Source organism: Montipora foliosa, chromosome 13 (genome assembly GCF_036669935.1).
Source record: "Montipora foliosa isolate CH-2021 chromosome 13, ASM3666993v2, whole genome shotgun sequence".
Lineage (NCBI taxonomy): Eukaryota > Metazoa > Cnidaria > Anthozoa > Scleractinia > Acroporidae > Montipora > Montipora foliosa.
The window spans coordinates 31,134,233-31,150,654 of NC_090881.1; the positions used below are offsets into that span (position 1 = coordinate 31,134,233).

General features: G+C 39.3%; 1 protein-coding gene and 2 long non-coding RNA genes across 3 annotated transcripts in view; 1 reads left to right on the forward strand and 2 right to left on the reverse strand.

Moving 5' to 3' along the window:
• Nucleotides 1–771: 771 nt before the first annotated feature.
• LOC137983248 (uncharacterized) lies at nt 772–7,391 on the forward strand. Its single transcript, XR_011118934.1, has 6 exons — nt 772–867; nt 3,146–3,289; nt 4,275–4,377; nt 5,142–5,281; nt 6,169–6,270; nt 7,256–7,391. It is a non-coding gene; the product is annotated as an uncharacterized lncRNA (long non-coding RNA).
• LOC137983247 (uncharacterized) lies at nt 7,326–11,282 on the reverse strand. Its single transcript, XR_011118933.1, has 3 exons — nt 11,190–11,282; nt 8,760–8,990; nt 7,326–8,102 (listed from the first exon to the last, which is right to left on the reverse strand). It is a non-coding gene; the product is annotated as an uncharacterized lncRNA (long non-coding RNA).
• Nucleotides 11,283–12,481: 1,199 nt separating this feature from the next.
• LOC137983620 (serine/threonine-protein kinase mig-15-like) overlaps nt 12,482–16,422 on the reverse strand; it is a 3,967-nt gene continuing 26 nt past the window's right edge. The window contains exons 1-4 of the mRNA XM_068830769.1: nt 16,360–16,422; nt 16,123–16,203; nt 15,178–15,317; nt 12,482–13,552 (exon numbers count right to left, since the gene is read on the reverse strand). The exon at nt 16,360–16,422 is cut by the window's right edge and continues 26 nt beyond it. Of these exons, the coding sequence (XP_068686870.1) occupies nt 13,469–13,552; nt 15,178–15,317; nt 16,123–16,203; nt 16,360–16,422 (368 nt within the window). The 3' untranslated portion in view covers nt 12,482–13,468. The remainder of the gene's footprint in view (nt 13,553–15,177; nt 15,318–16,122; nt 16,204–16,359) is intronic.

The following is a 16,422-nucleotide window of genomic DNA, read 5'->3' on the forward strand; positions in this document are numbered from 1 at the left end:
TGATTGTGACGTTGATGATGATCATAACGATAATGATAATGATGATGATGATGATTACGATAATGATGATGACGTTGATGATGATAACAAAAATGATTGTGGTGATGATCACGATGATGATGATGTTGATGATAATAATGATAATGCTGGTGATGATAACGATGATGATGTTAATAATAACGAGTTATTGCTTTGTTCACTTGTAAAGTGATCTCTCGTAAAGTTCGCGGACCGATCCGTTACCAAAACGCTAGACATCTTTTAGTTTGGGTTTATCGCGAACGGTGTGTGCATTTGTATGTGGCTTGAACGTTTCAGATGCCATATTCGTACTTACTTTCAACGACGCCATTTTCGTTCAGTGCACGTTGGCTTAATTTTCGTGCATGCGCTATAAAAAATGAATCAGCAATTGCAAAACCATGCCGAGTATGCGCTTTGGTTTACTTTTGCGATTTTTGAGTAAACGCATAATTCAACCTCTGGCGGTTGCCCGGTAAAACCTGAGTAACTAGGGGTGGTGAGCTGAGGAGACAACCCCATCCCAGAGAAAAGCACAGTTTCTCAGTGATATTCTACGCGAACCCGAGGCTATATAGGAAACTCTAGCCAAACCACGGTCACCATGACAGCCTTAGATTAAAAACCTATTTCTCTAGTGTTGTCAGGGAATGACATTGCAAATTCATGAGATCCTAAACAATGGCATGTCTTTGAAATGAAATCTTGACCATCTCATGTTTGGATGTTTTTAGACAGCTCTGAGGTCATCAAGGAAATATAGAGTGGATGCGACGAAGCAACTCAAACGTAACTTGACCTAGGACAAACAGTATTGGTAAGAGGCGGAACAAGGAAGATAAGTTAGTAAGTATTCTTGTCTTCATACTCTTTCAAATGATCGTTTAAGTGTCCTTTAAACTTTCGTAAGTGTGCCTAAGAAGAAAAAGATCGTATGCATTCAATTTACAAGAAAACGGACATAAACCGACAATCGAAAGTCGATGAGAAGGTTGTGGAAATTGGCTGCTCCTTAAAAAGATAATGGTTGCTAAGGAAGCTTTTTAGTCAAGGGCCCTGCAAAAAGGTTGCATGAATGGTTCTTTGAAGTAACTTTTTAAATGGAAATCTGATATCAATTCAATCAATGGGCGCATGCGCAAATAGTCCCAGTCATGTGCTGTGCGTTTTAGTGAAAACATGTAAAAACTCTCAGGAAACGAAAGGCAAAAGCGGTTTTTTTACCGGTTTGGAACCGTCCTATGATTTTTCGTAAAATGTTGCATGAAATTTCTATTTGGACAAAAAAGGGAACTGATATTTTGAAAAGTATCTCAAAGGAGGACCTTATGACGTCATAGTTTTTGAGAAATAGATCTTTTTAAAATCCATGCTGCAGATTTTGTGTCAGAATGTTCTTATATGGTTGAGTTAAAAATTTGTGAAAAACATAGTTAACTCGCCGAGTTTTTAGGCATTTTCTGTTTTGGTCACGTGTTTTATACAAATATGGTGGCGAGTCGAACCAGACAAAGAATGTTAAATAGAATACACTTGGCAAAAAAGTATAACTGTAGTTATGCTACAAAAACAACAGATTGAACAAAAAACTCCACCTTCAGGCACTCTACCGTAGCGTCTAACAACCCAACAAACACATTACAGACAAAAGACACCCTACACCCTAACAGGAATTGTTGCCTTTTAACCCAACCCCTCAACAGGCTACAGGTATTACCACCTCCCCACCTATTAACCTAACATCTCTACAGGCATTACCACCCTTTAACCCTACCCCTCCACAGGCTACAGGTATTACCACCTTACCACCTGTTAACCCTCCTCCCCCGCAGGCATTACCGCCTTTTCACCCTACCCATCAACAGGCTACAGGCATTACCGCCTTGTAACCCTACCCCTCTACAGGCTACAGGTATTACCACCTTACCACCTGTTAACACTCCCCCCTGCAGGCATTACCGCCTTTTCACCCTACCCCCCAACAGGCTACAGGCATTACCGCCTTGTAACCCGTCTTAACCTATGTTTGGCCCGATTATTATATAGCATGAAAGATTACTGCCGCGCACTTGTGGGATGAAAACCACCAGTACCAGTAAGCGGTACTTTAGCTTAACGCGTGCGCAGTACGGTTTGGCGTTCATTTTGCTCACAAAATCTATGTATTAAAATCCGTGTACTAAATACATTGACTTTATTACTCCTCCAATTTAAGTATAGCTAACAAACGGAATGCGTTGTGTTAATGCGCTGACAGTTCGAAACTTCTGAGCTAGTTAACCACAAGAGTGTCAGCTTATTTGATTAGTTACGAACTTTTAAAACAGAAACAAAACTTACGTCCACACAACAGCCAATCAGTAGAAAACCCATCAGTTTGGAGATCAACATTGTCCAGTTGAGGATGAGGAATGCGAAGGATGTCATAACAGATCCACTAGTCGCCCAATCCAAATCTCGGACTCAGATCACTGATGCGCCATATCCAGGCCCTTCTCAGTCTATAGGTGCCAAATAAGCGACAAAAAAGGAAAGAGGTCAAGATTGACCAAGCGTCTTAAATTAAAAATAACTGAGGAAAAGAGGCTTCTTAATTCATACCTGCAAATTGTTAGATTGAACCTTCATAAACATTCTGAGACAGTCATTCTGATAAAGCTGCGTTAATTGATGAGATTAACAAGTAATGAAAGATTTACGGAAAGTGGAATTTGAAATATTATGCAATGGCATTTGAAGGCAAAATAGGTATTTGTAGACTTTATGCTTCGATTTATTGTGCACATAAACAAGTATCTGTTGTTCTCTTTAACGTTCAATATTCCTTGACAGGCTTTTCACTGTTCCAAGAGAGTTTGCGTCCACATTTCTATCTTTATTTCTCCAGAGTTTCAATAGACGAATAAATATGACAGACCGAGTGACCCACACTATAGTATTTTATCTTTTCTCCTGCCCTAACCATTACGGAAACGAAACACTATTTCTTTATTTGAAATTGTTTCTTGTTGGAATTATCTCTGAAATTAATGCCTGCGGTTTCAATTTTGGACGGATTACCGCCAACCACGTCCCATTTGTGGAGCATTTTTTCCTATTTCTTTACTTTCAATTCTTGTTTTAGAACAAGAACTGCGGAACTGATTCAGCCTCCTCGACTGCTGTCTGGGTAGCGTCGTTCGCGGGGGAGGAACACGTGACAAAGCCCTTAGAACATCTTCGTGGGTGGCTACTGTCTGGGATACAAGGGCTACTCTTCAAAGAACAGGTTTGTAATCGGAAAAAAAGAAAACAAGAAAAAAGTCAAATGTTCACTGGGGTCCCCCATCCACGTTTTAACCTGGAGAACAGGGCTTTAACTGAATTCATTGCTACACGAAAACACTGATGAATTATTGGCACGAGTTTTTAATTGTTATTAAAGTCAAGTCCAGTTGGCCGGGGTTTCTTTTTAGATGGGTGACCGCATTCCGTAACCCACTTTGTTGAGAGTTTTTTTCTTTTTTTTGTTTATGTTCAATTCTTGCTTCAAAACAACTTTTATTGTATTCTATAAGAAAAAATACTGCTAACTCTAACCCTCATTTCTTGGGGGGGGGGGGGGATAGAAGAGCTACTTTTCAAAACACAGGTATGAAATCGGAAAAAAAGAGTACGGTAAATTAAGGCGGTCACCCATCCAAGTAATAAACCCAGTCAGTTAGGCTTAAGTTTAGTGACAAATGAATCGCACACGGGACTACAGTTTTTGGTACGAGCTTGTTGTTAGCAAGGAAGTAAAGCTCGTTGTGAGCGGCTACCAATTGGATGGGTGACCGATTGTCAATCCTACTTTGCAGAGGGTTTTTTTCGTGTCATCGTTTTTTTGGTTTGTTCAAATTTTGTCTTAGAACAATATGAGTAAGAGCGTTCTGACTCGTGAATTGCAAAGGATCAGCTACCCGCAGTGTTTGGGGCAATAAGAGCTACTGTTCAAAGAATGGGTATAAATGGGGAAAAAAGAGCACAGGAAAAATGGTCAACAAAACCGTGTGTTCTTTACGGTGTCCCATCCAAGTAGTAAACTCAGCCAACAACTCTTAACTTCAGTGATAAAGAAATCCAGATGTCAAATTATTGCCACGCGCTTGTTTTTGTCTTTGAGGTTGAGCCCTGTTGGTTGCGGTTTTCATTTGGATGGGTGACCGCCTACCATATCCCCATTTCTTAAAAATTGTTTTCTTGTTTTTTATTTTGCTCAATTCTTGTGTTAGGGAAATTTGCATTGTTTGGAGATCCAGGCACTACTCTTCAGGTAACAGGAATGAAATCAATATGAAGACAGCAAACAATACGGACAACCATACAATCCAACTGGTAAACCTGGCCAATTAAAGTTAATTTCAGTTTCAAAATTAATGAACGCAGATATGTGTCCAAGATTGAGACATGATTCGTCGGAATTTTGGGTGTGGTCTGCCTCTGGCATCTTCTTGTATGCATGCCTCTGGATTGCAACATCTTTTCATTACTATTATTGTTATTGTTATTATTATTATTATTATTATTATTATAGCAGCAAATAGCGAGATTTTAGAACTTCAGTTTTACCATTACTATTATTGTTATTGTTATTCTTTTATTCCAGATTTCCGCTAATTTAAGGAACCATGAACAATAATTCTTCTTCCTCTTCTTCTTCTTCTTCTTCTTCTTCTTATTATTATTATTATTATTATTATTATTATTATTATTAGACAGGGACATGTACGCTACAAAGCTCTCCAATGGAACATTTATTCTCGACACCAACGCATTTGATTACTGGTCACCTAATATATTTACAATTTTTTTTAATGGTATTTGTTGGTCACATATAAATAAAAAGGTTTCAGTGAAACTTGGCTCATGCTAGCGATGCTATATATGCAGAAATTTTATTTCCGAGCTGAGGCTTAACGACCGGGAATAAGCGCCGCACCATATAAACAACAATGTGGTGACGTGACGACGTTTTTGGAAAACAAGTTATTGAAACGTCTGGGTATGATATCGAGTACTCAATCAAGAGAAACCACTGTTTGCGAGTCATTGTAAACTGGTTTCATATTGTTTCTTTGTTTATATTCTTGATGGTTTAGATCTCGTGTATCACAAAACGAAGGAAAACCCAAGTTCAATATCGCCATTTATCGATTTATAACCAACTGACACATGGTGGTCTCAAGAGGAACCTTACAGCTGGATTCCGGAAAGTTTTTTGGCACATTATATTATTAAGGTAAGAAGTAAAGCTTTGTAAACTGATCATGTAATCCACTGGCAAGTCTAGAGAATGCTCTATATTCCAAGATTATCCATTGTGCATCTATTATGTAGTTCTATTGAATTTAGCCGCTTGTCCATTGTATCCTTCCTTTGTGATATCACTCTGGGTTTGGTGTACGATGCTTTTACCGAAAGTCAAATGTTCACGTTTGTTCAATCAGGCAAATAATTACTCTAAAAAACACATGCGTGTTTAGATAAATAAAATATTCAAAGAAATTTCAAATTTATCAATGTTCAAGTTATTTTCATAACAAAGGAAGCAAGCTAAATTTCGGTTGAATACTAATCAGCCACTATCAAAAATACCATAATACTCTTAATTTGTCCCTCTAAAAATTTGCATAAGCATTGTTTCCAGTTTCTCTTGGTATCATTATAAGTCCCAAGAGAAAATAAAAACAATGCTTATGCAAAATTTTGCAGGGACAAACAAAGGGTATTATAGTGTTTTTGATATTGGCTAATGGCATTGCAAAAAAATCTGCAGCTTCAATTCGGCTTACTTGCTATAATGTTTTAGTAAACAAACCCCGTTAATCGTTGCTTAGATAAATGCAATGTTTCGATTTTTATAACACATTACAAATAAACACCAAAATTAGCCGAGTAAAGAAAGGTGCAATTTATTGTGTGGCTACAAAAAACAAAGATAAAACAATAGAAAGAAACAATGGGATGGGTTGTTAAGACAAAAGATGACACAATACAACGTAACAATGGGATGGCTTTTTAAACATTGCCGCATTATTATTCTCTTGATGTCCTCGTCTTTTGCTTATTCGCGTGATCTATTGCACTGCAAATTTAACAAACATCTTTATTATTCTGTGTTTACAGATGCCCCGGCCGCAGGAAAGCGGTTTGTTAAGGCCTACTAGCAGAACAAGCCGCGTTCAGTTCAGGAAATGCAGATATACAAAGTGTTGAATGCATCCGAAGGTAGCCGATCAATTTCTTTGTAATTTGTTAGATAGAAAAATTTGACCAATTAAATTGCTAGATTTAGATCACGTGGCCAAAATGAACCAATCAGAATGTTGTATCTAGGTCACGTGACCAATATTGACAATCAAAGCACTAGAATTCCGTTGCTCGATTAACTGATCAGCTATCAGCTGAAAAAGAGAAATTCTAGCGCTCTGATTGGTCAATTTTGGTCACGTGACCTGATTAACAAAAAGAAAACAAAAATTTTAGGTAAAAAACGACCACATAATAGTTTTGGAGATTTAGATCACGTGGCCAAAATGAACCAATCAGATTGCCGTATTTGGGTCACGTGACCAAAATTGACCAATCAGAGCACTAGAATTTCTTTCTCGACCAGCTGATCAGTTATCAGCGGAAGATGCAAAATTCTAGCGTTCTGATTGGTCAATTTTGGTCACGTGACCTGATTTAAAAAAAAAAAAAAAAAACAATTTTCTTTAATGTCATTATCTTTCCAGTCTTCTCTCCTCTTACTTCCCACTATCAACTCCCTGACTACCTTATCCTTCACTACCATTACCGTCTTTCTCTCTAACCATGTTTCCATCACTACCATCTCCCGTTTATTTTCCCTCCGTTTTATCACTTACCTTTTTCGTCGTCCGTCTGTCTATCTATTCTATCTATTTACCTATCTTTCCACTGTTCCAGCCATTACCTCGCTCTCACATACCTATCTGTCTCAACACCTTCCGTTTCCCGAGCTCGGATTCGAACCTGCGACCTCTCGCACCGTAGTCTGATACACTACCAACTGTGCAAACCAGACAACTCTGAAAGCTTAGGGTAAAATTATTCTATTTAGCTACTAAGTAGATTTCTAGCCCAGCTTTTAACAAAAAAAGATCGAAAATAGCTGCAGTTCTTGATATATTATTTAGGCTACAACACGTTTACCTGACTTAATCTGCGTCTGTTTTATTTTTTTTAACAGCAGCATAAGTGGAGTTCTTCCAAGCACATTGCAAGATATTGAGCCAAACTTAGAAGGACTGTAAATATCCTAACCTCGCGGGTCCTCGCGGGTCCTCGCGTGCCAACGCGTGCCAACGCGAGCCAACGCGAGCCAACGCGAGCCAACGCGAGCCAACGCTGCTCAACGCGAAGTGTTTTGAGATAACGTATTGCTGGTTTTTTCAGGGAAATGTAAACTATAATCGTAAAATATTTATTCTATTTTTACTCGGCTTTTTTGAACAATAAAATAAATAAGACACAGGCTGGACTTCTTTTTTTAAATACTTTATTTCTCAGATGCTTTCATCTAACTTAATTGTAATTTTTTTTGTAAAATTATCATTAACGTGTGAAAATAAAGGTTAAATGGCTTGGGTTGCTCGAAGCATGGTTAGTGCTAACCAGCCCCTGGACGCTAGTGGAATACTCAAAGCGTGGAAAGGTTTATTGAACGGGACTACATTCAAGAGCCCAAGAAAAACCTTTACTTATCATAACGGCTGGAAGAACACCAACCAGAGTTCTTTCAATTGCGCGTGAAAAGCAAATTAATTATTCTCATCAATCCCGAGTAGCCATCAACCAACCAGAATTCAATACCATACGTGTAACTTGTTCAAAGCGTGGGAAAATGCGTCGTTGCTTCTCATTGGTTAGAAAGTGGCAGTAAAATTTTTAGTTAACCAACAAGCGAAGAATTCACAATTGCGAAGCTACTTTCGGCGCTTAATGTTAAACGTTCAAAGGATGCCGCGTTCTTTGTTCTTCTTTAAGTTTGGCCAGGAAGTGATTCTGTTTTCTCACGTGCGTCGAAGATGGACGACCTTTGAAACAAAAAGAGAACAATATGTACAAAGTAGTCTGGCTCTCGATACATTTAAAGACGCTAAATTGCCCAATGATATGCATAAATAGGTGCACTATACCAATTTAACGAAAAAAACACGCGAGTCATCACTTTTAACGGTCAGGAACAGCTTTGTCCACTAACTTGTGCAGTGAGAAGAGATCTTTTAAACTATACCAGAATGAGCACAATTCAGTCAAGGAAACTGGAGAAACGGCCAAAAAAACCATGAAAAGCTTGCTCCATTACCCACCTACCTTTCTGAGCACCTAATTCTAAGATGATGAAAGGTTTCTCAGAAACTCTTCCCACCAAAATAAAGCCTACCAAATGCCCAGCAAGTTGAAAAAAAAAATGAGGAAAGAAAGGAAAGCGAAAAGAGAAGGAAAGAAAGGAAACCAAAAATGAAAGTCGAAAGTGTTGTGCTACTTTAAATTTTGCTTTCTGCGCATGCCCGAACTTTGCAAGCACTTATTTTGCACCTGGCTGAAAAGGCCGCGGAGTGTACAACCTGGAAACGGGTTTGTAGGGAGATTTAGCTCTTAAACAGCACGACAGTGACCAAAAAACCCCTCAACTAGCTTCAAAACGTGTTTTTCGGCCAAATATCCAGTAGCCAAAGGGTTGAACTGACCAGTTCCAGTGTGACCACAGTGGATTGGATCGAGCATGGAATGGAGGCTGATGCCCGGAAATCGCCTTGGACGGAATTATTTCACTCGAGTCAGCCTCTACTCCATGTAAGTAGCAGTCCAACCGTGAGGATTTGGAACAGGCCTTGCTGGTTAACGAAGTTGATCCTCAAGCGAAGACACAGCTCAGCTTGAACCGACACTGTGATAGCACTCGGTCAACTTGACAGACTCTAAAGGGAAGAGCATTAGTGGGAAGTTCAAATGGTAGGACGCCAGAAACACTCTATAAATGACACCAAAACCACAAATTAAAAAGCTTTTTGGTTGAAATGAAATGCAGTACGATCTCCACATTCACAGGCAAACGCGATGACCACTAGATCACGGAACACCACGTGACAAATTGTCGGGAAAATCTGTATTAAAGAATTGTGTGCGTGACCGGAAACGAGTTTTGTGTTTTGTTGCACGCAATAGGCCAATGCATAAGCATTGTTTCCAGTTTCTCTTGGGACTTACAATGGTCCCAAGAGAAAACAAAAACAATGCTCATGCAAAATTTGGGGGGACAAACAAAGAGTATTATGGTATTTTCCTAAGTGGCCTATGCCACATCTTGTTATCGTATGACTCGGTAACACTTCTCACACTGGGCTAATTTTCTCCTGGTAATGTTAAGAAAAAGCATAAAATATTTTTAAATATCATCGTAGAAACTTGTAAAGCAGTTTTAAATGTAAACAACTATTCTATGATCGCACTTCACCCCGCCATGGAATGTGGACTTCGGACTATGGAATAAAAATTGAATATTGACCAAGATACTGAAACATAAGAAAACCACTCAAATACTGTGAACTTTACAGGAAATTGGCTAAAAATCCTTCGAACAAAGTGTAGGCTACCCATAGCCATTTGTCCTTTTAAAAATCGCATAAATAATTTCATAAAAACGAATCCATTTTGATTTCCTTAGGTGTGCCTGCAAATATTTTAACATACTTTCCTGTTAGAGTAACTTTGAGAATCTCTTATCAACTCCTTTAACCCTTCCCTACCCGAAAGTGATGGACCAGCATCCCATCCAGGGGGAGTAAAACTACTCCTAGTCGCTTCATGTTATGGAAACCGGAGATAAGCTCGGGGGTGTTGGGCCACTGGCTCGTAAGCAGAGTTTTACCTGAGAGTGAGACATAAATTTTTCTCTGGCTAACGCCATACAGTAATATTATTTTATGCATTGAACGTGGGTGCTTTAGGTGTGAATGTGTTGACACCACCGATGACTAGTAGCTGTTAATAATAACAACATGACCACAAAAATTTCCTTGACTCTTGATGGCAAATGCTCTTGCAGCTGAGTCAATAGACCGAATGCATAAATGGCGGCCAAAAAAATATTCTTTTGTTTATGTGCTAATTAGCCTCACTAGCCTCGTTTGCATGGACAAAATACGAAAGAAATGTTGCTTAGAGCGAGGCTAGTGAGTCTAATTACCACATAAACAAAAGATTATTTTTTTGGCCGCCATTTATGCATTTGGTCTATGACATTGAAGGCTGCAAGACTCAGGTATACCCAGTTTTGTCCCAGATCAAGATAAATGTCACACCAACCTATAAATATGGGGTTTGTGCAAAATGTGTGTGCATTTAAATAAATTAACTAGAAACAGCTGAGTTTCAACCACAGCTCAAAAGAGTCGGAGCTCTGTTGCACAATTTTCAAGCAGAGTATCTTAAAATCACGTGACTTGGACCGGACATGGAAATGCTGCACAACCTTGATTGAAGTAAATCAAACTTGGATTCCCAGAATCCAAAACTGATCAAAATGATTGCTAAAGACTGGGTGTACACTGCTTAGTAAGTCTCCGTGGCTTAACCTTTGCTGTGGGGCCAATCCTTTCTCTGAATTTTGCTGTCCCTCCAATTATAAGTTAACAGGGGTTTCATGTCTTTTTTGAGTGATGTAGCAGCTTTCATAACGTATAATGTGATTGGCTCGTTACCTTGGCCAAAAACAAAAGACTAAACAATTGAAACAATGAATTAGACATAAAAACAACAGAAGCTGCTTACAATACCAAACAATAGCTGGTTACGAGAGCTGCTACTCTACTGTTTTTTTGCCCCCCCCCCCCTCCCCTCCCCGTGAATGACGGTGTGCCATGAATGGCAATGAATGGCAGTGTCCCAAAGAAGACCCATTTATATATTTCACACTCTTGATGAAGTCGATCTTATCTCAGTAAGTATTAAAGTGCTAAACCAATAGATTGATACACCTTCAATAAAATCATTACAGATTAACTGCTTGATTAAACCTTCCCCTAAGCTTAATGCAAATACAAGGCGTTTAATACAGCTTATCTAATGAAATAAAGAGCATTGACTCATCCTTATAGGCTAAAGTGACTAGAACTTACCTTGAAAATGTCCCAGGACAAAAACCTTGACAACAAAAGCTGGTATTTACGACAAAACAAATATGGCGCCCCTTCTCAACAGCTGTTTCCATTCCCTCTCGTTTTCTTGGTACTCATTCTCCCTGAGAGACAACGCGTGCAACCACAGGCAACCCATGCGATTACCGTCCTCACAATGCGTTGCCCAGGCTACGTTGCTACATTTTTAGTCTCTCGTTGTTTTGAATCCAATAGTACTTTTTTTAAATTGCCGCCCGCAATTTATTTCCATATCTGATTGAGTTTTATTGCATTAGAAAAAAAAGAACTTCATCCAAGAGAACGATCTTAAGGATTGCAAAGCTGCAGCCACACATAGTTTAACGACGATGATGTAATGCCGCATATGTGCGAGAAACGCGTGAATCGCCTCGCACGCCCACCGTGTTAAGTCTTAGCCCCAATAACCATTGAAATCCCCGATATCGCTTCGAAAATTTGTGCTAGCGTTCACGTAACTACTGGATAATAATTGGACGAGTAAAACCTTTATTACAAAGTAAAGTCTTAACTTTTTTTGAGCAATTACTTTTAAAAGCAAGGAAGTCTGGAGGAACTCTCTTGGGAATTAGGAGTTAACAAATCTGCTACACATTGTGAGTTTTTTAGTAAAGCGGTCAAACCAGCGCTATATTGGCCAACACGGATGACAATTCGTTCTCTTGGACGGTAGCAGCATTCCCTTTCTCTGGGCAGTTTTTCGCAAGTAATGAAAAGTAACGAAAGATTAACAAGAAAACCAAAACTGTTTACAAAGAAAACGTACAATTTTATTACAAAATCTGATCATAAATCACACAACCAAACGTTACCTCATTCATCACATGGCGTTGAGAAAAATTTGTCAAGGTCAAACTGAGAATGACTTCAATCATATTGAATTACACAAACCGGGTCAGCAAAACAGGTTACTCAGCTTTTGATGTGGCCTGACCAAAAAGCGAAAGCGAGGCTAAATAACAGGATCTGGACTTGGTTGTATAAAAGGTGAATTAATAGAGCTGTCCACGAGATGAATCATTATCCAGCAGCGGATTTGCGCATATAAAAAAGAAAATTGACTAGACAGTGACGTGATCAAGGGATGATCCAACACAGTCTTTGAACTGCGGCATGAGGGCTCCTTCGATGTAACTTACAATGTATTTTTATGGTGCTTGCTCAATAGTCCATATTGGTAATCTTCGTATTGGACTGGAACTAGCTTGCAATGGAGGCTAATGCGGGCGAATATATTAAAAAGTATTTGCATTTGAAAAAGTTTTCCCCGCATTAGCCTCCATTGTAAGCTAGTTCCAGTCCAATACTGAGAATATGAATATGGCCTTTTTCGTTGAGACAAGATAAAGGCTCATTGTAACCTCACTAACGCTAAAAGGCCAGGTCTCTTAGCTGGAACTTATGAAATGGAAGCTGAGTGGTTCTTGGTTCCATGACGTCATGGCCGCCATGTTGGTGTCCCTTTAAACAAAGAATTATGATTCAAACTTTTTCTCTCGTTTCGTTTGAAAAAAAAAAAAAGGTCGCTGATGATGTGATTGAAAACCCAGAATATACCATGTAAGCTGATCGTTTACTTTACACGCTCAATAGACTGTTTTACATCAACATCAACTGAAACTATAAAAATATTTACAAACAGGATATAAAGTGCATTCTTCATAAACTCATTTCGTTAAAAAATCCATTGTTGATGTTCTGAGCAAAAAGCGCAATTAAACGTGACTCTGTAGCCTATGGTTCCATCGCGGGCAAATCGCTAATTCACTAATAAACTGAACATTTTATCGCTACCTTTGTTACCTAAATGTAAGCAAAAATATTCTCTCTCGGAAATGCATATATCCCTAATTTTAACTCTACCACACATGAACCGTACGTCGAATGCCCCCGGGGGCGGCAATATCCCTGGGAGGTTGCAGTAAAACCCTTCGAGGTGTCAATTCAAGTTGAAGTCCCGAAGTTAAGAAACCAAGGCAAATTTCTCATCGTTATAACCCTCGAGCCAGTTCCCTTTTTCCGCCACATTAATTCATCTTAACAGAAAAACGAAGAAAACGAAAAAAACGTTGACCCTTTAAACAATAAATTAATAAATAAAACGACAGAAAAAAAAGACAGGACAAATAACGGGAGAGAAACTGCCTTGGATGGTGTTTTAACTCTTAGGTATCTTCTTTTCTTCTTTGTTATTTCTCATCTTCTCTAAACGTTCTCCTTACTGTATATTCATTCTATCTTTAGTAGCCGAAGTTCTTGAATGTTTTACTGAGCGTCATAAAGTAAAACTGACCACTTGAACTTGAGCGAGAAGCGAAGAAAACCTGCCATACAAGAAAACAAGGCATTTGTTGGTTCTTATACTTTTTAAAATTCAAGTGGCTTTAAGAAGGAGGAGAAAATTTAACTCATATCCTAGGCCATTTCCGAGTTCATGTCTGCCTCGTCTTCATTAGTTTTTATTCATAGAGCGGTTTTGAAATGAGTTTCGTAAAACCCAAACCAAAGTAATTACTTTGGCCAATCCAAAAGGACGGAAACAATCCAGTAAACCAATCAAAACTCGAGGTAATTACACGAAGCCGACACAAAGTGCGGGAAAATGTGCACGCGCAAGCCACGATTGGTTTTGGTTTCACTTCTGATTGTTTGAAAAAGTGGCGCGAGAACTTTTAACCAATCACTGAGTGAAGTAATGCAAAAACAAAGTAATTTGCTAATTACTTTCGACACTCAATTGAGAACCGCTCTATGTCAAGTATAACTAATTGCCTTCACAAAAACTTCACACTTAGACTAGCTTTGAAGAACTCGGACATGGCCCATTGTTTTGACCTTCGATTTATATCCTTGTCGAGAAACATACCATTGGTAATGGTAATGGTAATTAATTTATATAGCACATTTTCTATTAATATATTCAAATGCGCTTTACAAGCAAGGGATCTATGGGTGAGAACGGACATCAGCATATATAGGCACCGCTGGAAGCCGCTATCAGTCCATTAGAGATCTCACCCAGCACATGAATGAATGAAACGAGTCCTGACCACAACACCGCGAGATCCATGCCCTACTCTTTACGAATAGTGTGTGGGTTCTTTTACGTCCCACTGGGTTGTGAGCATTGAAAGGTTGTGAGACGGGGCCTACGGTTTATAGTCCTTATCCGAGAAGACTTGAAAGTCTTAACCATTTGCGGATGTAATTACCAAGGCAGCACTTTCTCCTCAGTTATTTTAAGACCCTGAGTGTTGGTCCGGCCGGAGTCGAACTCACGACCTCCCGCATGACAGCCCGATGCTCAACAAACTGAGCCACCGGTGCATCATCTCATTAAAGCCCGCGATTCTTCCCTTCTGATTAATTTTGAAATATGGGCAGCCCATTCTTGTAACCAATTGCAACCAATACTGCTCCACATTTTCGAGGCACCGCAGGAAAGTCGGAAGCAGTAACTCAAACGGAAACATGGTTGGTTCGTAAAAAGTTCATTACAGCAGTTTTCAATTGAGTGTTGAAAGTAATTAGCGAATTGCTTTGGTTTTGCATTACTTCACTCTGTGATTGGTTCAAAGTTCTCGCGCCATTTTTTAAACCAATCAGAAGTGAAACCAAAACCAATGTTGGCTTGCGCGTGCACATTTTCCCGCGCTTTGTGTCGGCTACGTGTAATTACTTCGAGTTTTGATTGGTTTACTGGATTGTCTCCATCCTTTTTGATTGGTTTTACGACATTCGATTGAGACTCGCTCTAATTACTTAACACAGTTTAACAATTCTTTAGATCCATCATCTTACTTATTTAAAACGGTTTACTTCTGAAGCAACCGTGCGAGACCAAATGACTGCTTCGGCAAGAAAACAGAATTGCGTAACACACCAAAAGGAAACAAACGAGAGGAAATCTCATTTTATGGTGTAAAGATCACAAATTATGTCAACCCACCTTTTCATTCCTCTCACACAGGAATCTAAACGTCTGAGCTCTCTTATGCATAAACACTCCATCCAAAAGCCCCGTTTCGACTGAACGAACCTCGATGGCTTTTTCTCCCCAACCCATGATCTGCCCGGAGCCTATGTGAGCTGAAGTGAAAAAAAAAACACAAGAGATTAACAGTCTTTAAGACCCAAACTAGACCAATCAACACTCTCAGACTTGAACTCTCTAAATAACAGTGTACAAACGCCCCCGTCGGACAAAATTGTACACTGACTTCTTCAGGAAAACTGTCTGCCCCTGGAAATACCAGTAAGTACCTAGGAAAGTCTTCTTTCTTATGGCTGTCTTTGCTTTCGTAGTCTCATACACAATAGGCCTTTTTAAGACATCACAACAGAGGCCCCACTTTAGGGGGGAAGGGCGGGGGGGGGGGGGGGAGGGTTCTTAGTATCCCGTATCCCAAAAACCTCAGGGCTAAATATCCCGTTAATTTGTGTGGTTTGTATCCCTATAATGCCAGATATTATATTGCCAGTTGCTACCAGTTACCACTACCAGTTACTACTGCCAGTTACTACTGATGACGTCATTGTGCGCAATATGTTTGGGTACTAGATACTGTATCGGGTTAATTTTTCCCCTAAATATGGCTTTTCCCGATAACCCCTAATATGACAGACCGCGAGCCGGAAACTCTGTTTCGTATTTGTCTGCCAATGGTACATCTTTGTTTCAGAAATGTCTATAGCAAGGCATTACCAAACCATTGATGTGGTTTGTTTAGTTTTCCGTGAAAATCCAAGGCCACCCGCCTGGTTTCGTGAGAGTAAGTCCGTGTCTCGTTTCTCCTTGGGCGAGTACCACCCAAACTGGGAAAGAAGACCACTATTACACCAAGTGGATTGAGAAAAGAAAATCCTTAAATGTTGAACTTGCTATCACACTCACCAATAGCGTAAGGCGTCTCTCCCCACTGCAAGACAGCATGTCTAACAAGATCCCCGTTCGTATTCACATATACGCCCTCATCTACAAACAAAACCGACTGAACTTTAAAAGAATGCAATATTTCAAATGGAGGTGGGCCAATGAATGATGAAGTAGTAATTGCACCCAAATGAAAGTCAGTACATCAATATGAATATTTTATTTGACGTCACACACAGCAGCTGAGAAAAGACTTACTGTTGAAACAAAGGAGAAGTTCCAATTCACTTGAGCATGTAGACAACAAAAACAAGAGCATTA